This window comes from Odontesthes bonariensis, chromosome 16 (genome assembly GCF_027942865.1).
Source record: "Odontesthes bonariensis isolate fOdoBon6 chromosome 16, fOdoBon6.hap1, whole genome shotgun sequence".
NCBI lineage: Eukaryota > Metazoa > Chordata > Actinopteri > Atheriniformes > Atherinopsidae > Odontesthes > Odontesthes bonariensis.
This window is the reverse complement of record NC_134521.1, coordinates 25,579,965-25,604,235: the sequence shown is the minus strand read 5'-3', so window position 1 is coordinate 25,604,235 and position 24,271 is coordinate 25,579,965. Positions and strand designations below refer to the sequence as shown.

The 24,271-nt window shown below is 41.7% G+C and overlaps 1 protein-coding gene across 1 annotated transcript in view; it reads left to right on the top strand.

Moving 5' to 3' along the window:
- The window catches only part of gabrb2b (gamma-aminobutyric acid type A receptor subunit beta2b), a 91,851-nt gene that overhangs the window by 36,252 nt on the left and 31,328 nt on the right, over nucleotides 1-24,271 (top strand). The window contains exons 4-5 of the mRNA XM_075486698.1: nucleotides 6,525-6,745; nucleotides 19,320-19,402. Coding sequence (XP_075342813.1) covers nucleotides 6,525-6,745; nucleotides 19,320-19,402 — 304 coding nt within the window. The remainder of the gene's footprint in view (nucleotides 1-6,524; nucleotides 6,746-19,319; nucleotides 19,403-24,271) is intronic.

The following is a 24,271-nucleotide window of genomic DNA, read 5'->3' as shown; positions in this document are numbered from 1 at the left end:
CTAAGTCATTTTACTGATTGAGCCAACACATGGTTAATGTGCAACATAAAAAAAATTAAACTTGATTTACCAGCATAGCTTATAAACAGTTTGATTTGCATAATGAGTTGCTTCAGCTAAATATTCAGAGTGATTTACAAGAGAAATGTATTAGACAAGAAATCTTCAACATTAGGAAACACATCCACACAGTGGGGCATGTGTTAAGGGAACTGGATATTACTTATTGGTTGTAATTGGTTCTGTAATAGCTCTAATGACACTTTGTATCGTCCCCTCCTGTAGCTTAGGAGCATAGCCCATTCTGCTCTGATAAATTCAACATTTCTACTCCTGCATCACTGCCTCTTTTACCATTTCTGTCTGTCTCCTCTATAGTTTATGAGTTGCTGCTCATGACTGCAGGTATGACAGCCTCCCAAACATTTTTGTACATACACACCCTCGTTGCATTGTTATTCTGGTGATTTACAACCTCCTTTTTGAACAGTGATGAAAGCCAAAGACACACTGGAGCTGTATTTTAAAGGATCTTTAGGTTTAAAGTAGCCACACTGGCCTGTCCACAGGGCTCAGGCACCCCACAAAGCAAAGCACGACTTTAACAAGAACTGTAAATACTCCAGCAATGACAGGCTCTCGGGGCTGATAATGAAATCATTCACTCAGTTTAATGACTACACCCCGTGTCACTTAAAACTCTTCTTTCTACACAATGGCACATGTATTCCTCCATTTTCACACCTCCTTAAGTGTTCTACAAATTCAAAATGCAGACCCGTGGTGGGGAAGATTGTGCAAATGCCAGAATCGCTCATGGCTTTTGTGAAAAATACTTATTATGAGTGTGAGGGCTGTAAACTCTTTAAAAAATATAAATGAAAAAAATAATAAAACAACAGCCTCACTACTCTTGTTATGTAATTCCTGCTGTTTGTGAGAAGCGTGTGAAATTGCCAGAGCCAAGTGAAAAATCCTAGGCTGTAATCCCTAAAGCGCAATGAACACATTTACAGTACAAGTGCTAATGTACGCCTGCAAATGTAGAAGACAGACTTATTGTTATGATCAATAGGGCATTCTATCAATGTATCAATTGTATCAATGCGGAGACAGAATGCAGATTTCACTCTCAGTGTCCACATCTCATGTCACACATGTTGTGTGTGGTGAAGCATCCTGGCACTTTCATACATCACAGCAAAGCCTTCTGATTGATGTTGTGAATTGATGAATGCAGAGAAGATAGTTTCAGAGGACAGCATGGCAACAAGAATCTCTTCAGCTGCACATACTGCAGTGCACAGCGTGCCAGAAAGAGTAGAGTGGGAGCTGTTACATAACCACCAACCACGGACTGAAGAGTCCAGCACGTGCAGTCAGGGAATGTTTTTTTTTTGGTTTTTGAATAACAAACTTCTGCCTATAAGTTTATTCTACTATTCTAAAATGTTTAATGTAGGATCATGTAGTGTTGTTTTTGTGTTTGTTGCAGTCTTTTAACATAGTAGCAAGCCTCATCACACTCCCTTCCAATTTTATTTTTTTGTTTTTTTTTGCACAAACTATCCCTAAATCAGGTGCTCCGGTTTTTCATTTCTTATATTAAAACAAATTGAACAATCCAATACAGTCCCTGAGCCTTGGATCCCTTCCACACATTCTTTTCCTCCAAGTCCAGTTACAATGCAGTTTGCTACTATTGCTACTATAATAAGTTCTTTTGAAAAAGCTTAGTTCTTAAACTCCCAAACAATGGTTGTCAGCACCCCAAGCCAAATACGGTATAGACAACAACAACGTGACAAAACCTATTTAAGTCAAACATGGATTTCACTGAGGAATGCTGCTCCCATTTTCCTGACTTCATCCAGTCAATTTCCCATCCTCCAGTTCCCAAGGTGCAGTGGGATGTCAGATCCATAGCCAAGGGGCATACTCAAAAATGCATGTTCAGCCTCTTTGCCAGGAAGTGGATGTGATAGTCATGACAAAAAGTTCCCTGAGACAGCAAGTTTATTTTACTTTGTTTTTTTTGTGGATGATTGGTAGGCTTCTTACTTCACTGCACTACATGAGTATCCGACTGCTGGCTTGGCTTTTGAGCGTGTCCTAGATTTACTATTGAAGTTTTCGAGTGCAATTTTTCTTCTTTTTGTTCATGAATTATTAACCTGCCATATGTGTCACAGGTTTCATATGTGTGCATGTGTCTGACAAATTGCATCCTTGTATGTAACATCAAAATGTTAACTTTAAGACAGTCGGTGCTGTCTATCCTTTAAATTATAATCTTTAATGTTCTATGTTTAAGATTTATTAGCATTCAGCTAAAACCTATTTTCAGTGTAAAGATGTAATTTCTTACAAAACTTTAAAATGTCCCATCTAGTTGGTGTGCTTTATAACCGACGGATAATGAAACTGACTTTTAAATTTTAGGGACAGTTTGCAAAAGCTCAGATTACACTAACTCAGATTATTACTGACAATCACTCAAACTCATACAAATGTATATAATAATGTGATTGTGTGCCGACTGAAATGATGTCAGTTCATGAATTGCGTCTCACTTTCTCTGTCCATTTTAATCAATGCTTTTCTGTATTGTGTTTTGATAGCTGGTCTGGCACCACAAGTATGTTAGTTCACATTCATCCTCACTTTGGACCAAGTGCAAAACCTAGTTTGCTGCGAAAAAATTCGTGTCGGGATTAACTTCTGAGGTAATGTGGTAAATCACTTTAGGTTAAGAAATTAACCCCGGTTCTCTGAAACATGAGTGAGGGAGCGCGTCATTGTGTTTTGTTTTGTTTTTTTGTGGCTGCGATTCGGCTCTGAGCCTGGCTGCGCGCCTGAGAAAAACTTTAATAAGTTCTGAGTTATGGGAGGCGGAAAATGTGTGTAGTGGCACTGGTGTGTGCTTTTGGGACTCCACAGAGCTCTCTGCAGGTCCAATTTTCCTCCTCTTGACGCGGCTGTGGGTTGTGACTGCAGACACGACCACTTCACGTCTTTTGAAGGGGCTGGAACATGCCCCCGAGAACTTGGACGGAAACAGAACTTTTCTTGGAGGGGGGGAAGCCGGTGTCTGGCTGATCCTGCTCCCCACCTCCACAGACAGCGCTCTAGGTAGCGCGTCTCTTCTTCTTGGCGCCCGCGGTGACGGGGGGGCTGGACCAGTCTCCTGTCAGGAGGTGGTACCTTCCTGGGTAGGCACAGTTGAAGTGCTTCCCCTTCCCTCTCCTTTCCTCGCAGCGCTTCTGCATCGTGGCCACGGCTGGACTGATTAAGCCTTTCGGGTCCATGGGCACGTCGAGGAGGTGAGTCTTCTCTTTCTGAGACAGACTGGACAGATTCAACCATCTGGCTCTCTCTTGAGTAACCATCAAGGCCATAGTTCTTCCAGAGGCCTGTACAGCACACCTATGGAGACGCAGGCAGAGGTCCGTCACCACGCACAGCTCGTCCTACAAATCTGAAGTCGGTGTAGTCATCTCCTCCTGTAGTTCTGCCTGATAGGCCAGGAGCAGTGAGGAAGCATTTAAGGCTCTCACCGACATGGCCTCCGCCCTGTAGCCCTTTTCAGTCAAGGATGATTGAAAACAGTCTACTTTGGATGGGAATAGAGGGCCTGCTGAAGTCATGGTTCTGTGGGTGGAGGTGAGAAGCCAGGAGAGGTTCGACAGGGGAATGGTGTGCAAAACCTCGTCCTTCGAGTCGACCCAGTCCAGCGCCGACCCTCCTTGAATGGGGTTCTTGGTGGTGAGCGGGTTGGACCAGGACCGGGTCGCTTATTCGAGGCAGTCGGGAAGGCCGAGAGCAGCTGCCTGGTCACTCAGGGCCCAGACTCGTCGGGGTCAGTCAGCGGGGCGACAGCGTCGAGCTGATCACCCCAGCTAGTTCCCGTCGGGATGGTGTCTCCCGGGGTGTCTCCATTAATTCCCGTGGTAACCCCCATCACAGGGTCTTTTCTTAGCTCCAGTAAGAAAAGGTGAAGCAGCTAGTACGGTGGCTAGCTGTGGCAGCTGCTGTTTGGAAACAGCCCAGCCACTAAGACTCAGGGTGGCTGTGCAGTCACAGTTAGCGTTCGGCGACCGAGTGGTTGGCTCGCTCTGTGAACAGATTTGCTAGCCCGTTAGCCACACCTGCCGTCTGAGAGGTTGCTTCTGGGAGCGAGAAGAGGTGTTAGACTGAAGAGAGAAGGTCACGTCACGCTCTTATAGTAGGAGAAAGTCCCTCCTCTAAAGATCAGATGCCACTTCTGACTGCCAGTCAGGCCTGGGGTAGTGTAAAGGAGCTTCTGGGGACACAGGGGTGTGTCCCATAGTGAGATACCGAAACGAATGTTGAAGGACAACTGAGAGGCAGAGTGATTTTTTTGCCTCCCCCTGCTGCCTATGTATCTAAGGGTGCTTGTTTTCCATATTACAAAATTAAGAAGGGAAGTTATTGAAATGTCTTTGGCAGATGCATATTTGACTTATATATTTACTGCTAAGAAGAGGTGCAGGTGTTGCACAACACCGGCAAAAGGGAAAATGTGTGAATGGAGAGGCTATTATTTTTTTTATGTAAGTTTATTTGGTATGCAAGAACAAGGCACAGTCAGTGTACATTAAGCCACGGAATACCTGTGACACCAAACCTTTTTTTGCAGCGCTTCATGTATTGTTTGATGTTTTTTTTTTATAGTTCTTTATTTTAAACGATGCATTGTGCCCAAAGTGCAGAGGAATGTATCGTTACCAAATTACAAGGATCCACCAGCATGTTTATCATCTTATTTCCTCATTTTCTGGATTAATAGCTGTTTACATCTTACCCAGGGGTACAGGCTGTAATGCGAGCTGCTAATTAAGTCCAAATGAACAAAAAAATGTTTTCTTTAGTCTTGTTATTAGGCTACATGTTACGTCTTAATGACTTTCTATCTCGTGTGTGCTTTCAGATAGTAAACCATAGAATGATAACAAGCATTGGTAATTAAATGAAAGAGGGAACTGTTATTGGATTTTATTTATCAGTGTAAAACTGAAAAACAGACATATATTTTTTAATCTAAGTCAAATTGGGCAAACCTATTTGAACTCGACAGGTAAGCAGTTCATGTTTATATGGCCTGTTTTGTTCCAGTAAACAAGCTGTGTCTGTGTCTTTGGTAAATTAGGGACTCCTGACGTGAGAAACACCTCTGCTTGTTTACTATCCATATTTTTTAAACCCTGTGCTTTCTCTGGCACATTTTGCATATTAATCAGTAATATCCTATGAACCAGAAAAAAAACAGAAGAAACTTTTAATCGCAGACATCCTTTTTTTTTTCTTCTCCAACACACATTGGAATTTTGCCCCTGAATTAACCAATTTGAAGACACATCCAGAGCAGTGGGCAGCGGTAGGCAGGAGCAGTTGCAGGGTGGGGTGTCTTGTCTCGGCTGCGAACAGTAATGGAGAGTGACAACAGTGATCATTCACTCTTTGCTCAGTCTACTCTTTTTTCTGGTAGTCAAGGAAAAGAACCAGCAAATTGTCGTGAGACTGGTTAGTTTTACCCTACTGATGATGTGTTGTTGCAATAGTGATCAGTGAACAGATCTGATAGACCCGATGATTTCTTGAACTGGATGCATGACCCTTTTGGTGTCCTTGTTTGTTTGGATTTTTTTTTCATGGTGATTAAAAGACAAATGTATATGTGTCCAACACACTTTGATGTCTGACTATGCTATGTAAAGCAGACTCAAAGGCCATATATGCTACGTGATGAGAGCAGACGGTCTACCATTCTAGTTCTGGAAAGAATAACACAAGCAAATGGGTGAATATGTTCAAGATAGTGAGTTTCAATTCCTAATCTCAGAAAGACTGTCAAAGTAAATAGAGCATAAAAGAAATGTTTTGAAAAAATTATTTCCAAGGTTGCTTTGAGGTTATTTTTATTTATGTGGAACACGTGGTCTCTATCTCCCTCTGTCTCTCTTCTCTGTGTGCATGTTTGTGTGTCACATGCACACAGGCTCACGCACTGAAATGTCAGAAGAAGCCACAGATACATGCTATAAAAGTAAACAGACCAAAACCGACAAATGCACGCATACTCTGTACTCACCAGATCATAACCATCTGTCTGTCTCCTTCTTTCTCTTCCCTTACTTACACATGCACACTCTTCACTCTGTCTGTTTCAACCTCAAGTTTGTATGAATGGAGAGAATTCCCCACTGCTTTGTGCTGTACCTTTTTTGGCATGCACCCACACTGTTCCATTTGCTTTAAAGTGAACTTCATCCAATATTGAAGCCTGGTCTCATCTAATCTGAGATGTTGCAGTGGTAAAGTAAAACAGGGCAGCTGTGTAAAATGCTTGCTTTGTGGACTAACCGCCTCTTCTCTCTTTTCTCTCATCCCTTCTTTTTTATGTCTGTCTTCCCCTCTTTCACGGCTGGGTTCATCCTTCCACTTTATCATTCTCATTCCCTCCACTTTTATGTCCTCCTTTGTCCTACTCTGTGCATTTACAGGATTACACATTGACAATGTACTTCCAGCAGGCCTGGCGAGACAAGCGGTTGTCCTACTCTGAGATCCCACTCAACCTGACCTTAGATAACCGGGTGGCTGACCAGCTCTGGGTCCCCGACACCTACTTCCTCAACGACAAGAAATCTTTTGTCCACGGTGTCACTGTAAAAAACAGAATGATCCGGCTGCACCCAGATGGCACCGTATTGTATGGTCTGAGGTGAGATTTGAATCTATTAAAGTAACACTTTTGTCTAAATAACAAGAAAGGGGTTAGATTTTATTTCTGCCAAATCAATATGAGTATAGTACCAGATGATAATGGACACATCTACTGCTTTGGCACTTCACTTTCTATGTTTAATAGCAAACAAACAACCTGGGAATTAAGGGAAAAAAATATCTGTAGCTTTGATATAACAATGAGTCAACAATTGCTGAATTGGACAAAGTCAGTAATTAGCTCATTAGAACAAGATGAAGAAAATTACTGATGTGAAGTACAATAATGCCCCAGAGCACAAATTACAATGTTGATGACCTACTTCAGTCCTCATTTACGGGAGGTGTACACATCATCAAGTGAACCTCTGTAACACTGAACTCAACTCTTTTGCAAAGTCTCTGCATTATGACACTGTCATCCTCCTCAAAAAGTGCCAATGTGGCATTTGTTCATGCAGGCAGATAAAGTCAATAACTACATTCAAAGAATATACGACCTATACAGGAACTGCATAAGGTTAAAAATGGCATGCATGATGGTGTGGTCGCATGGTAAAAACGAATGTTTTAAGCACTCACCATGATTTTTTTTCTAACCTTGACTAAATAGTTTTCATTTTTAACCCTAACCAGGTGATGTTACTCTCTAAAGCCAACCAGAAAGTGACAGCGTTCCATTCTAACGTGTTGCATTAACACGTAACATGAGGGTGACTGCTGCGTCATAAAAAGACCTATTTTAAATCTAACAGTGATCGTTTTATAGCCCAAACCAAATAATATTAATGTCTAAACTCAATCAGAAAGTAAAAAGAATAAAGTGTTGTCACGTTATTGACATAATATTGGTCTTGACCTCACTTCAAACAAAGGCCCATGCTTGAAAGCACAAGGAGGAGGTGGTAACATCCAATTTCTCCCTCCTTATAGATAGATAGATAGATAGATAGATAGATAGATAGATAGATAGATAGATAGAGAGATAGATAGATAGGTAGATAGATAGCACTGAGATCCAACAGGACAAGCACAGACACAAGTCCGCTATCAGAGGCTAAGAGGAGATCATTGGTAACTTTCAGCAGTGCTGTTTCTGTGTTATGATGCACTCTGAATCCTGACTGAAACTCTTCAAACAGATTATTTCTGTGTAAATGATCACAAAGTTGAGCTGCAACTATTTTCTCAAGAACTTTAGACATAAAAGGGAGATGGCTTTCTTGCAGTCTGCTTTAAAGCACGCAGCTGTGAATTATACCAAGGAGCCAACCTCTTCTGACTGATTACCTTCCTTTTCAGAGGGGCAACATTGTCCAATGCTGTACGCATTGAAACTATAGTGCTGTCAACAAGAGAGTCGTTTGTTGCTGGAGTAAAATTTAGGTAGCCGTCATCTGTTATATCTGCACATGGCAGTGAAGAAAAGGATGATGGAAATAAGTCTTTAAATCTGGTTACAGCATCCTCTGATAGACACCTTCTATATGTAAATTTCTTCTCAGAATCTGTATAGTCAAGTAATGTAAACTCAAAGGTTATCAAAAAATGGTCAGATAAGACAGGGTTATGAGGGAACACTGTTAACTGTTCACTCTCAAAGCCATAAGTAGGCACAAGATCAAGGGTGTGATTAAGGCAGTGAGTCGGTCTGTGAACACTGAGAAAATCCAATAGAGTCTAATATAGAAATAAAGTTCATATTTAGGCTGTCATTCTCAACATCTAACTGGGACAGAAACTCAGAATTAGGGCCAGGTGGATGATAAACAACAACAAACACATGATGTCTGATGTCTTATCAGTTCATTTTGCAAATCGGTCTCTGATGCCCAAACTCAATGAAAGATAGCTATCTAAAATTACAACACCTACGTGGCCATCAAGGCAGTGAATTACCTCTGCTGCAAGAGAGAAATTACAAAGAAAATAAATAACGAGGGGGGAGTCTTTATTAAAAACCCACAATCGTTCTCTCTGGTCTCCTCTGTCTTTTTTCATGATAGCTGCTCTGTTACAATGTTCAGCATGATAATCATTATATTGCAACTGAAGAACATCTGAGGGGATGGGGATAGGACATATGGATGAATGAAAGAATGGATGCATGGATAAAAAAGAACAATCAAACTTATTTAAATTAGATTCAAATTAAAATTGAATAATATAACAGAAATGTGCAACAAAAAGCTGTCTCCAGGCACTTTGCATGAACAAAAAAAACCCCAAAAAAACAAATTCCCTTTGAGGACACAATCGGAGATAGCTTGAATTTAATTGGAATTTTAAGAGGAAGAGACCTGCAGACAGAGACTCAGTGAGGGTGGATAGCGATCTTGACTGGTTGGGGGTGACAGAACAGGGAGTGAAGAGGGGACAGCGAGAAAGAGAGCAAGAAACGACAAACAATAGACACCAAGCAGGATGGTCAGGATCAGAAATATGCAGCCCTCGAGCTAGAGATACATGTAAGAAAGCCCAATGAAAGAAAAGAGACAAACCAAGAGAAAGAAAGACAAAGTTAGACACATGCATTAGAGGGATGCAAATGCACAAAAACAGTTGAGGAGAGGAGGACAAAGAGCTCTGTTAGGATAGTGTGGTCCTTAAATAGTGTGTTTCTGATGTGTTTTGGGCCAAAAACTATCATTTCAGGGTGAGAACATAGAAGCAGAAAAAAAAAAACATCATTCAGGACACTTTGTCTTAGCTTGATGCAAGACCCAGAAACAGGAGGACTGCCTGCCACCTTTTCCATGTCAGTTCAGGAAGTTGCACTTAAATGTATTTAAACACACCACAAAGAAAAAATACAACTGCCAACAAAGACTTACAATCAGCCTCTGCAGAGGAGGACATTTCTTTAAATGCACATTACTTAAGCAAAAAACAAAGAAATTAAGATCATTATTAGGGTCTTTCAATCTTAGTATGGAACTCCTGCTTAACTTTTATGTGAGTGGAAGATTCACTGTTTGTGTGGATTAGTTTGACTGTATCTAATGAATATGAATATGGCTCAGTGCTTTTCCTTTAATACAAGTGGTACGCTCCAGGATCTGTCATAGAATGTTTTGATCAGTCCTATCAAATACAGCACTAAGACGGAACAGGACAAGTATGATTGCCATTCAAAGTGATTATTGGTAGATTTTCCCAGTGCTTTTTCTGTGCTGTGATGTGCTTTACATCCGAGCTTTTTCCATGCAAATGGTTACATCGCTGATTTCCAATAGTATTTTCAGAAAATAAAGACATAAAGGGGAGGTAAGATATATTTTCTTATTTGTCTAAAAGCTGGCAACAATAGATGGGAGGAAACCATGTAGCCTGCAGTACATAACCTGTTATGAAAGGTAGATTCTTCAAATCTTTAAAAGGACTAAGAGAAAAAACATCCTTGAGCTATTTACTTGGGATGAATTGCAATCGTCCAGGTTTTTCTTTTCATTAAGCAAACACCTTCAGTTTTAAAGAAAAAGTATTATAAAAAAGAAGGATTTGTGAATTTTCTTGAAAAAGACCCTCAGCAATACATCAAATTGCTCTTCACAGTCACAAAAGCAGATCTTTTTCTCTCTTCATTCATTAGAGTAATTTTTCTAACACCTTTAGTTGACCTGCCAATGGGATTTCATCAAACATCATAAAATTAGTATGTCGGTCAATAGAAAGATATGTGTCAATTTCACAATACAGGGTAAAAAATTGCACATTAGCTCTGTCTTTCTTTCTCAGTTCTCCATTGGGATACATTGCGCAATAATACTTTGTTAGGATAGAAAACTAAACAATATCAGGGATTATGAAGTACAGTACTCATTGATCACGGCTCTTGTTACGTGAAGCGATGAATTAAAAGGATTTTTGCTTGTTAGTCTTTGAAAATGTCAACAATAGCAAACAAAATATTGAAGTGAAATAAAAAATTTCATTCTTTTTGCCTTATTTGACACATAGTTCACTGTAAATGTTTAGGCAGAAATAGACACACACATTATTACTTATTACAAATGCTTTTTAATTGTTTTTCAGCTTGTGTTTTTTTGTTTTTTTTAATAAGTTTTGTGATCCTCTTGTTTCTTCTACTTGAATTAGGAAACTGTAAAACAGTTCCTTGAATGCATCTATACTTTGATAAACTCATATTCTAATTCTAATAGCACTGCCCTGAATACTTTTCAATTCCTATCAATGTGACATCTTTAACTATGGCTTCTACTGTTCTGTAATATATATGCTGCTTAATTAAGGTGTAAAGCACATGCAGTACTCCCTGTATGGATCATAAAAAGTGGAAAAAGACAGCAGACTGTGAGGGTCATATTTGACTGAAATAGAACCGGATGAGCAGAAATATTTCTAGTGTCAGGTCATGTACGTCATAACGAATATCCTACATCAACCAATTCACTGAATTCGATATGTAAAAAAATGCCCTACACTAATTTGGAATGGAGGTTTGAATATTTCCTATGCACTGCAGAATTTATGACTCATGACCATAGCAAATATTACTCTGGGTGAAATAGGATTAGACTGAAACTGGAAGAAGGAATTTATCACACTTGATACTCAATACCATGTATGTAGGATGACCGCATTGTTACAAATCCTAAATTGGGTCATAGTTCTCAAAAACATACATTGCACTGGAATGTCCAGCACATTGCTGTCCCCTGAAAGCCAATAACAATTATTGTTTTTCATGTCAATACATTTTATTGGACTACTTGAAATTTTGATTGTCCTCTATGTTGACAATTAGGTCATTCCAGATGCTAACAATGCTAACAGATGTATGACTATAAATGGAAAAAATATTTATGATTTATCATATAATGATATTATTTGAAATTATTGATAGAGTCTGGTTTACTATACATCAAATATACATACATAACATTATCTACTGTAAATATGTGAAGTATATTCCTTATTTCAAATCATATTTTGGTAATTCTCACAATGATGAAACAAGAGCAAAGAAATAATCAGCTTTGAGTCCAGATGAACCTGTTACATGGTCTACTGTGTCCACAGTTGAACACTAGCCTAACAACACCATAATTGATACACCATATCTACTTTGTGTCTCAAAATAAGAACATTTCTGTAATGATAACACCAATGATAATATTACTATACTGTTTTATGGAAATGCATACTCTTGTATGGCCAATTGTCTTCCAACATGGCTACATTAAGGAGCCCCTTTGAAGCCATAAAGGTGAAAAATGTATTTTGAAGTTACAGCTCATGAGATACAATTTGATCAGTATCTTATTTTATTTGCATATTTCAGTTAATTTGAGCGCACAAAATGAAAATAATTACAGAGTCAGCACAGTGAGCAGTCTTTCACCCCAGCACCACGTTGTGCTCTGGAGGAGATAGAGAAAAGAGAGGCATCGTGGGAGATGCCCCTGCAGCATGACTAAAATATATTTTAAAATCACCTGAGCCGACACTAGCTACCCACAGGAGCTTTTTCAAAAAGGAAATGTTTTTGCCTAATCTTAAAAGCAAAGTGGGTGCCTCTCAAACCCAAACTGGGACCAAGTTCCACAGGAGAAGAACCCGATAGCTGAAAACTCTGCTACCCTGCTACACTTTCTGCTATATGTCCATATTTACATTCACAGCACTCCAGATGGTTTTGAACTCTAAATCCCTTTCTAAACTTAATGTACTTTCAACAATTCAAAAAACCAATGCTTACGTTCAACTTTCAACTTATTGCATTAGTTTTTATTTGACAAATTAACAACGTCAAGTTACGTATATGACACCATAAACCAGATGACTTTAATGCCAACCACCCCATTAAACCTCCCAGATATACTACACGGTACGTCAGAATGATGTCTGACTTTGATGGCATCGAAATTAGAATAGGCTGGTATAGAAAGGGTATTTTGAGAAATGTATTTGTATTGAAATTCCATTGCATTTCATTGAAATTGCATCAAGGGATCTGAAGAAAACTGTAAAGATGAATGATATGGAGAACTAGTTCATGTTTGCATTTAGTGCAAAGGTTGAACAAATTCTAAAATATACATTATGGAGCAGAAGACAAGGTCAAGAAAAGGTGAAATTACAAAGTGGGCACAGTAAAAATAGACCTACCCCCATCTTAGACTTGTAAACTATCATCAAGTTGTATTTGTAGACAGTAAAGTCAATTTTATCAGTAAAACTTTTGTTGGAAATTCAGTTGGAAGCATCATCCATTCATGAAGAAAACAGGGAAAGCCACACACGGACACTCAAATAATCAAAAAATCTTCACACATACATATACTGTGTGCATGAAACTGCCAACTCACCCTAAAGATTTATTATGTTGGATAAAAGACAAAAAAAAAAACAAGTGGCATATTATTTGGATATATGGTCACATGCCAAACATTTTTCTTTTCTTCATAACTTGATACACTTAAACTGATCTTCAAAAGAACACGCTATTTTTAAAATCCTTTCGTTGAACTCGGTTGTCTGTTTATCATTAAACATAATCATTTAAGGGAGTCAGCTGCAAGACAGCGAAATGCACAGCTTTATTGATAATAAAGATGCCACATTTTCATTCATCAGTGATTGAGTAAGCATTTTCAGTAAATGTCAAAAAGCAATATTTTCCTTATGATTCTACTCCCCTATGTTTTCATGGCAGGCTGTGGGTGGGAAGCAGCTGGCTGTGGGGGATGACTGCACTCTAAATGCTGTCATTATCTTAAATATGAAATGATGCATCTCTGGTGCTCAGCACATAGTGTGTGTCTAAATGGAAATACAAAGGGAAGGGAAGTCTTCAGATTCATCACAAAACACAGTGGAATGTACAGTGGAAAATGCACTAAAGTTCGAAAAAGAAAACAAATTTTTCAAAAAGACCTCTGTCAATCACAGCCTAATACCTTTATGCATATATATATATATATATATATATATATATATATATATATATATATATATATATATATATATCTTTATGCTACAGTCCTACAGTATCCATTTTTAGTGATCTCGTTTTTCCACTTTCTTCCAAACATTAGATTGGAAGTACACAGTAAACAGTGACTGATTTGACTACACATTGATTCATCAAGAGACAGAATCTTTGAGCACAACATGGTAAATATGGAGGGTCACTGCAGGTGATGCAACATATTGGGCTTTGTTGGTGTGGTTGTTGTAGCCAAGCAACCAAAGATGATGCTAAGATTGAGTGAGGAATGTGACTGTGAGGAATGTGACTGTGTATCATTTAACGGATGGGACAAGTGCGAAAACGGATAAAGGAAAAGCCAGACAGCTGCTGACAGAATCAAGCAATTTGACACAGTCATCCAAAAGAGTGCCAGCATTGCAACAAACACAGACATTACCCCACACAAAAGTGCATAAACTTTATCTTTCTCAACACACTTTTTAACAAACCGTGCCCAGAGAGGCGCTTGTTGCTCTATTTTGCTGACTCCATCTTGACACAGAGATCAGAAAGTAGCCAGCAATTTGTTCCTCTGTTAAACACCTGAAGCCACAGAGCCTCATCACCAGCAACAAGAAAATCCATCAGAGAAAAATAAATGCTGAGAAAGACAGGGAAGAAGATAGAAAGAAAAGGAGAATTTATCTAGACCTCTTAGCTCAAACAACCTCCCTCTCACACTCTTACAAGGGGGGGATCCCTGAGGTGTGTAATATGAAACAGCATGTTAATAATATGAACTCTTCCCTTTGAACTTCTTCGCTCTTCTTAAAAGGCATATTATGATATCCCTCTCATTTTTCCACCCAACATCCCCACTAACAGAATATTGTTCTGTTTACAACATGTTATTCCTGTGGTCTCATTTGCTCTGCGTCTCTCGCCTCATTTTTTATTTTTACAAAACTACATGCCAACAGCAACATAGGCTGAAAAAAATATGTAAACAATAAAAATGTCTTTTGAAATTCCCTATAGGGAAGAGCTGTACTTTTAGGGTAGATTAACAACAGCATTTTGATATATTTCATATTGATTAGAAGTTACAGTTGCAAATTACATCTCTCAAATGTAAATGGACAGCTAATTCAGTCACATAACATACAGCAGTAGGACTTTTTTGCAATGAATTTATGTAAAAGAAAAGAACATATATAATAGCTTATTTTATTAACCCTTGTAAATAAACAGTTGGCAAATACTTTACAAATGCATAGAACGATGGGCATAAGATATGCAAACATTGAATGTAATTGTGGTTGATGTAAAATGGCAACGTATTATCCTGGTGACTGGTGGTGAATGATGAAACTATTAACTATGTGTTCAGCCAGAGGCTTCTCCAGCTCAGCTGCAACACAAAATGGTACATGAGATAATTACAAAGTATTACAAATTCATCATTTCCATTAGGGATTTTCATGGAAAAAATTATGGACACAACTCTTATCAGGTTCAGCTTCATTATAAGTTCACATTTTAACAAATCTCTTTTTTTGGTTTCTTGTGTATTCTGTTTGATTTTGGTCTTACCCAATTTCCCCAAGAGCTGTTTTCAATAGGGTAGATGTCCTCCCACTTGTCCACCATATGTTGCATTTGATGAGCTTGATTGCTTAATGAAAAAATGGGATTTTTCCAATTGGCCATTAGAGATTTGTGACAGTAAGGTTTTAAAAAGTCATTTTTAAACCTTTGCTGACAAAAGAGTCAGACAATGAAGAACAACAGTGTTTTGCTTGCAATGTTTTGCTTGCAGCTGCATTTATCCTGTTGAGAATTTTCAAGGCGAGAAGAAAAAGAAAGAGGTACAGAGTCACGAGTGTGATTATCTCTGCGATGAAATGCAGAGGATTGGAATCAAGATGAGCCTCTCCTCTGACACAAATTTATCGGTGTTGTCAGGTGTGGCTAGACGATAAGTCACTATGTTGTGCTTCCCTCTGTGGCAACACTCTCAGTGGGCTCTTTCACTCAAGACCACAGCAAAGGAAAGAATGCCAGCCTGTTTCTCACAGCCTCTGTCTTACGTTCAAAGTCTGATGGGCAATGTAGTCTGAACGATTGACTCATGTCTGGCTGTCTTGATCCTTTACTACCCATCCCTCTGCTTTTGTTTTGATGGTGACATTAAGGCTAAATGCTCTTATGCTAATATATATTTTGTTGCACATACAAAATATTGTGAGACCTAGCCATCTGTTTATCTAATTAATTCATTAATTATCATGTAGATAATAACGTTGTTGGATTATATTTCTAAGTGATTGTGAGAGCAACAGTCTGTGAAATGTCAATATGGTGCCATAAAAAGGACCATGAATTTTTAGAAAGAATGTATTTCAGCTCAACCATGACTTTTTTTACGTCAAAGTTGTCATCCCACCAAGACTACCAAGCATAGAGTTCTCACTCTCTTCCCCTGGGTGTGAGGTGGCGGTGGAAAACCCAACTTTATCTAACTAAGTCCCAGATTCCCATTAAAACAGATATTTAGGTTAATAACAACATATGCATTAGTGGCCCTGGTTAAATTGGACCCCAAAAGATATGGAATAAAAAAAACAATAGATATGAATATGAATATAAGTTTAAAAAAAAAAAAAGATCTCATCGCTTGTCATCACTGAGTATTTCTTACATCAGAATTGGATGTGCTATTGGGAAAGTATAAAAAATATGGACCTCAGGGGTCAGCTTTCTGCACTTCTGTCTCTTTTACCTCAGAGCTCTTGTATCTGTCTGCAACGCCCTTTAGGCCATCCCAGTTGAAATACAGATAATAATCTATCCCCTTTGATCTTTTTTCTCACTGTACCCTCTAAAGTCAGATAGAGATGATATGTGGAACCACAAGAGTTAGAGATGAAAGCTCGGGCCCTATTTCAGCCCACTACATGGATAGTGGATATTTTGTTAAAGGGGAACTCCGGGGCATTTGAAGCGCAATCTCATTGCTAGAGGTTGTCAAATACTGATAGTAGGACACAGACCGGTGCAAATCGGCGCTCCCTGTGTGGAGATAGCGCTGTTTGCGCAGCCTGTCATGCTAGCCAAATACGTGGTGGCTAAAGGGCAAGTGCTAAACCTTCCACATAAAACAACAACTTGCACACTGCAGAAACATCACACCACTTTATAAACCATCCGACAATAAAGTCACAAGCCTTACCATCAAAACCATATGCATAGTTCTCACATTACTGGCATGGGGACGTTACAAAACAACTTTATAAACAGCATGTCACTTACCGGTTGTTTGTACGCTCGCGCATGTGAAAGCCCAAAAGAGTCAATGGACGATACTCCCAAATACAAAGCAATTATCTTCTCTAGAAAAACTGCGTTCAAGTATTTAAAACATTACAACAATACATGCCCAGTAATGTTGCTTAATAATGCCTAATAATGCTTCCACTAGTTTGTCTTCAACCAAATCAGGAGATGCTGCTGTCCCCTTTGCCTCCCCCTACCACTTTTTTGTTTCTAGAAGTCAGGTGAAGAGGCAGTTGGAGAGACTAAACCGGAACAAGGCTGCAGGCCCAGATGGTGTCAGCCCCCGAGTCCTGAAGGCCTGTGCAGAGCAGCTCTGTGAGATTCTGCAACACCTTTTCAACCTTAGCTTGACCCAAAAGAAGGTACCACTGTTGTGGAAGACATCCTGTCTGGTTCCAAAGAAAACTCATCCTTCAGTCATCAATGACTACAGACCTGTTGCCCTGACATCCCACATCATGAAGGTCCTGGAGAGACTCCTGTTGACCCACCTGTGTAAGCGAACCAGCACATATCAGGACCCCCTGCAGTTTGCTTATCGCCATGGAGTTGGAGTTGAAGACACTATCATACACCTGCTTCAACAAACCCACTGCCATCTGGACAAAGCAGGCAGCACTGTGAGGATCATGTTCTTTGATTTCTCCAGTGCATTTAACACAATTCAGCCTGATCTGCTTCGTCTGAAACTCCAGAAGACTCAGGTGGAGGCCTCAACAATCACCTGGATTAATGACTACCTGACAAACAGACCACAGTTTGTCAGACTGAAGAATTGTGTGTCTAACCAGGTGATCAGCAGCACAGGAGCACCACAGGGGACTGTACTCTCACCATTCCTTTTCACTCTGTACACTTCAGACTTCCAGTACAAGTCAGACTCCTGTCATCTACAGAAATATTCAGATGACTCTGCAGTTGTCGGGTGTATCAGAGATGGACAAGAAGCTGAGTACAGAGAGCTGGTGGACCGCTTTGTGGCATGGTGTGGGAACAATCATCTCATCTTGAATGTTAACAAAACTGTTTACGGTTGTTGAGAGCGTCATTTCCTCTGGCGTCATCTGTTGGGGCAGCAGCATCAGAATCAGGGACCTAAAAAGACTCAACAACCTGATAAGTAAGGCTGGTTCTGTTCTGGGGACGACTGTGGAACCTCTGGAGACAATAATGCAAAGAAGGATTTTGCATAAAATCAAGAGAATTATGGACAACCCTGAACATCCTCTCCATGAGACTGTTATCGGAAAACAGAGTCTCTTCAGTCAAAGGCTTCTTCAGTTTGGATGCAAAACGGACCGCTACAGGAAATCTTTCCTGCCCACAGCCATCAGCATCTATAATAACTCCTTGATTTAATTGAGTTACATCAACATTTAATTTCCCTCTGGGATAAATAAAGTATTTTTGAATTGAATTTCATGACAACACGACAGGCAATGTACAAACATTATCCTTTTTATCTGCCACTGTCACTGCTGTCCCACAGAGTTTGATCCCTGAACTGATTCACATCTCAGGTGGCGACCAAACCGAGGACCCTTGGGATTATCTGAACAATGGGAAAACTGGGACAGAGGGATCAGTTGTGGCTGTAAAATCATCTGTGGAGCCTCTGTCACCACCAGTGCCACCCTAACAGCTCAAAAGCCGTTTTTATTTTATTTTTTTTTTTCAAAAACAGAGATTTCAAAGTTACATTTACACAATCATGAGCATGGTACGTGGTTATAAGAATCCTTTCTTACACCTTACCTTTATTAGCTGAGGTGCCACGGAGTCACTTCCACCTTGTAACTTAGTGAAGCTTTGTGAGGAACGGGCAAGTTTAAGAATTGCTGTGTTTTATGTCAAACCATGATTTATTTTTAAACCTAACTAAACTTACCAAACAATGTTTAAGAGTGAAAGTAAAAAAAAACATAGGTTATGGAAAATAAAATTAAAAAAAGGCCTTTGAATGAATTTCCTGTTCATCATTAATATGCACCATGCTCTGGAATAAAAACAATGCCTGTTCTACTCTGAGAGTGTCTTGTCACTTTGCTGTATTTTTGACAAGGATCAGAAGCTTTCAGTCAACAGATTCCTATCTGTTTCAAGTGATTTATGTGTTTCTGACTTTGAAAATGGATTTCATGCATCTGAAAGTTTTCAACCTGCACAACTGCTTCACTACTGCAGCCAAATAGTAGATTTTTTTCTTTTTACATTGTGCTATGTATCATTGTATCTAGAATTTTCCCGTGTGACAGTTGTGATGCATTGAACATATGTTTATGTCATGTTTTGTTTTCAGGATCACTACTACAGCTGCCTGCATGATGGACTTGAGACGATATCCATTAGATGAGCAAAACTGCACACTTGAGATCGAGAGTTGTAAGTAATTATCCTCTGCTATTGTTAACCAATTCTATTTCTTATCAGAGTTCCTATTTTATATCATTTGAAAAAATTGAATTCCAAGAATATGTCTAGCATATGTCCAGTAGTATGTACAGCTGAGCCTGAAATGGGTATCAACAATTTGTGGTTTACTGCAGTACAAAGATCTTAAGATTTTCAACATCAACCTTGTCATCCATAATCAAGTATTTTCCAAAGTAAATGAACCCTAAGTTTTACATGACAAGATCTACGTCACATAGCATCATTAGACTTTTTTTGTCAACTTTTTGCTCAGTTTTTTTATTTATTCACTAATTGGTACTGGAAAAAACATTTCACGAAACTTTGTTTATGTCTAGAGCATGGGTGGCCAACCCGCGGCTCCCGAGCCGCATGCGGCTCTTTGTCTGGTTTCATGTGGCTCTTAAGTTCATATCAAAATTTGTGTTTGTGTTGTTTTTTTTTATGTTCGTGTTCGCTTCATTTGAGTTCAATACGGCAGCGATCTCCAACCTTTTTTGCTCCATGGATCGGTTTAATGTCAGACAATATTTTCACGGACCGCCCTTTCAGGTGTGGCGGATAAATACTACAAACTAAAATGATACAATCACAGACTCTGTGGTATTTAGTAAATATAATAATGAACTTGAATCCACTGTGTACTTGTATGTAACTTTATTAGCAGCGTCCTCCTGACATAACATCCTCTCTGGTCGGTATGGTAACGCTTAAACATGCCTTCAAAATGCAGCTTTCTTTTTCTTAGTGGTCACAGCCTCTTCTTCTGTCTCCTCACTGGGAAGAAACTTTCCAAACACGTCTGTTTTTGACTAATTTTTGCTTGGTTCATGGGTTTAATATCAGCGTTGATGCGTCACGTGACCGAGACGAGAGCGAGTCAAGAACAGACGGATGTAACGGAGAGAATTTGGTCATTTTTCTAAATAATGTGGCTCTTTGTGGTAACACAGTAAAAAATGCGGCTCTTAGTCTCAGACCAGTTGGCCACCCCGGGTCTAGAGAGTATGCTGTCTCACACAGCTAACAACCGAGTTGCAAACTGCTGTTCTATAGCCAAAAGTTGCCCAATTGCTGGCACACTGATGAAAGATAAAAGTAATGGTGAAATAGAAGAGGTGACCTTAACATTCATCCACTATCGTGAGCGAAATCAACTTTGCCTCCAGACAGAAAAGGTCAGATTTGAACAAGCTTTAGTCTGAGCTCAGCTGGATGATGGTAAATGCATCTGAATTCCTGTATTTCTCTTGTTGAAATAACTAAAAGGGGCTACATTTATTTGCGCAGCTGAGCTGGAGGGCCTGCAGCTGGTGCTGCTGTATAAAGGGAATTAGAGCATAAAGGAGTAAAGGAGGTTGTTTCAGGGTTGCTGTGAAGTAGAGATCACAGTACAGGAAGTTTGAAGTAAAGTTTAGCAGAGGCTTTATACTTCAAGGATTCTGCTTGTACAGTAGTAATACTCCTATGTCTTTTTGATTGAAAATTCACTTTTGTCATGACAGTTTTATTGTACCTTGGATAGGCTGTATTTTCTTTGAAATATGAAAGTTATATGAGTTCTGTTGGCAAGACTAAGGGTATATGCAGCTCAATAGTCATTTTCCAAACTTTTCTGTATCCAGATACAGGTTATTTGTCCAGCAGCAGGTGGCTACCATGTCAGTGAGTGTGGTTACAGTAATTCACGAGGGCCTTTCTATTGGAATGTACCAGCGGACTAGAATCTATTTTGCTTGGTGCAAGACTCCACGTCTGCATTAACCCATTTAGGCCGGGAAAGCATCGCCGCATTTGTACCTTTAAAGCTGGGGACGCTGTTGCGTTATTCTACCATTAAGGCCGGGAAAGCGTACACGTCTTTTTCAGACGGAAGCGATTGTGAGGAGTTTCTTGGCTTCGAGATTCATGGCTAGCACATATGTTTGAAGATGACGATAACGACGAGGATGATTTTGAAGGGTTGGAATGTGAGTGGAAGACTGACAATTACCACCGTAATCGACGGAGAGATTTCAACCGCACACCGGGGTGAAAGTGGATTTACCTGCAGATGCCACACCGTTGCAGGCATTTAATCATATTTTTACTGAGGAGCTTTGGGCACATCTTGTTTCCGAGACGAATAGATAAAGTGAGTAGGTACTTCAGACTCCAGCTCGAGCAAAGATGGCAAGGTGGTCACACGTAACTGTGCCGGAGATGAAAACGTTTATTGGAGTGTGTATGGGCATGGGACTCCTTGTGCTGCCAGTACGAAGAGATTACTGGCGTTAAAATAAATATCCATCCATCCATCCATTATCTTCCGCTGGTCCGGGGATCGGGTCGCGGGGGCAGCAGCTTGAGCAAAGAGACCCAGACGTCCCTGTCCCCGGCCACTTCCTCCAGCTCTTCTGGGGGGACCCCGAGGCGTTCCCAGGCCAGCCGAGAGACATAGTCTCTCCAACGTGTCCTGGGTCTTCCCCGGGGCCTCCTCCCAGTGGGACGGGCCCGGAACACCTCACCGGGGAGGCGTCCAGGAGGCATTCTCACCAGATGCCCGAGCCACCTCATCTGACTCCTCTCGATGCGGAGGAGCAGCGGTTCTACTCCGAGCCCCTCCCGGATGACCGAGCTTCTCACCCTATCTCTAAGGGAGAGCCCAGACACCCTGCGGAGGAAACTCATTTCGGCCGCTTGTATTCGCGATCTCGTTCTTTCGGTCACTACCCACAGCTCGTGACCATAGGTGAGGGTAGGAACATAGATTGACCGGTAAATCGAGAGCTTCGCCTTCTGGCTCAGCTCCTTCTTCACCACGACGGGCCGGTGCAGAGCCCGCATCACTGCAGACGCCGCACCAATCCGTCTGTCAATCTCCTGTTCCATTCGTCCCTCACTCGTGAACAAGACCCCGAGATACTTGAACTCCTCCACTTGGGGAAGGATCTCATTTCCGACCCGAAGAGAGCATTCCACCCTTTTCCGGCTGAAGACCATGGTCTCAGATTTGGAGGTGCTGATGGTCATCCCAGCCGCTTCACACTCGGCTGCGAACCGCTCCAGTGAGAGCTGAAGGTCACGGCCTGACGACGCCAACAGAACCAAATCGTCCGCAAAAAGCAGAGACCCGATTCTGAGGTCGCCAAACCGGACCCCCTCAACGCCCTGGCTGCGCCTAGAAATTCTGTCCATAAAAATTATGAACAGAATCGGTGACAAAGGGCAGCCCTGACGGAGTCCAACCCTCACAGGAAACATGTCCGACTTACTGCCGGCAATGCGGACCAAACTCTGACACCGGTCATACAGAGACCGAACAGCCCATATCAAGGAGTCCGGCACTCCATACTCCCGGAGCACCCCCCACAAGAGTCCCCGAGGGACACGGTCGAACGCCTTCTCCAAGTCCACAAAACACATGTAGACCGGTTGGGCGAACTCCCATGCACCCTCCAGGATCCTGCGGAGGGTATAGAGCTGGTCCACTGTTCCACGGCCAGGACGAAAACCACACTGCACCTCCTGAATCCGAGATTCGACTATCCGGCGGATCCTCCTCTCCAGTACCCCCGAAAAGACCTTACCAGGGAGGCTGAGGAGTGTGATCCCCCTATAGTTGGAACACACCCTCCGGTCCCCCTTTTTAAAGAGGGGGACCACCACCCCGATCTGCCAGTCCAGAGGCACTGCCCCCGATGTCCACGCGATGCTGCAGAGGCGTGTCAACCAAGACAGCCCCACAACATCCAGAGCCTTGAGGAACTCAGGACGGACCTCATCCACCCCCGGGGCCTTGCCACCGAGGAGTTTTTTGACCACCTCGGCAACCTCAGCCCCAGAAATGGGAGGTCCCACGTCCGAGCTCCCCAACTCTGCTTCCTCATCGGAAGGCGTGTCGGTAGGATTGAGGAGGCCCTCGAAGTACTCCCCCCACCGACTCACGACGTCCCTAGTTGAAGTCAGCAGAGCCCCGCCCTCACCATACACGGTGTTGACGATGCACCGCTTCCCCCCCCTGAGCCGCCGGATGGTGGACCAGAATCTCCTCGAGGCCGTCCGGAAATCGTTCTCCATGGCCTCCCCGAACTCCTCCCAAGCCCGAGTTTTTGCCTCAGCAACCGCCGAGGCTGCGTTCCGCTTGGCCTGTCGGTACCCATCAGCTGCTTCCAGAGTCCCACTGGCCAAAAAGGCCCGATAGGACTCCTTCTTCAGCTTGACGGCCTCCCTCACCACTGGGGTCCACCAGCGGGTTCGGGGATTGCCGCCACGACAGGCACCGACCACCTTGTGGCCACAGCTCCGGTCGGCCGCCTCAACAATGGAGGCACGGAACATGGCCCATTCGGGCTCAATGTCCCCCACCTCCCCCGGGACATGGTTGAAGCTCTGCCGGAGGTGGGAGTTGAAACTCCTCCTTACAGGGGATTCCGCCAGCCGTTCCCAGCAGACCCTCACAATACGTTTGGGCCTGCCAGGTCTGACCGGCTTCCTCCCCCACCAGCGGAGCCAACTCACCACCAGGTGGTGATCAGTTGACAGCTCCGCCCCTCTCTTCACCCGAGTGTCCAGGACATACGGCCGCAAGTCCGATGATACGACTACAAAGTCGATCATCGAGCTGCGGCCTAGGGTGTCCTGGTGCCAAGTGCACATATGGACACCCTTATGCCTGAACATGGTGTTCGTTATGGACAATCCGTGACGAGCACAGAAGTCCAACAACAAAACACCACTCTGATTCAGATCGGGGGGGCCGTTCCTCCCAATCACGCCCCTCCAGGTCTCACTGTCATTGCCCACGTGAGCATTGAAGTCCCCCAGCAGGACGAGGGAGTCTCCCGGAGGAGCACTCTC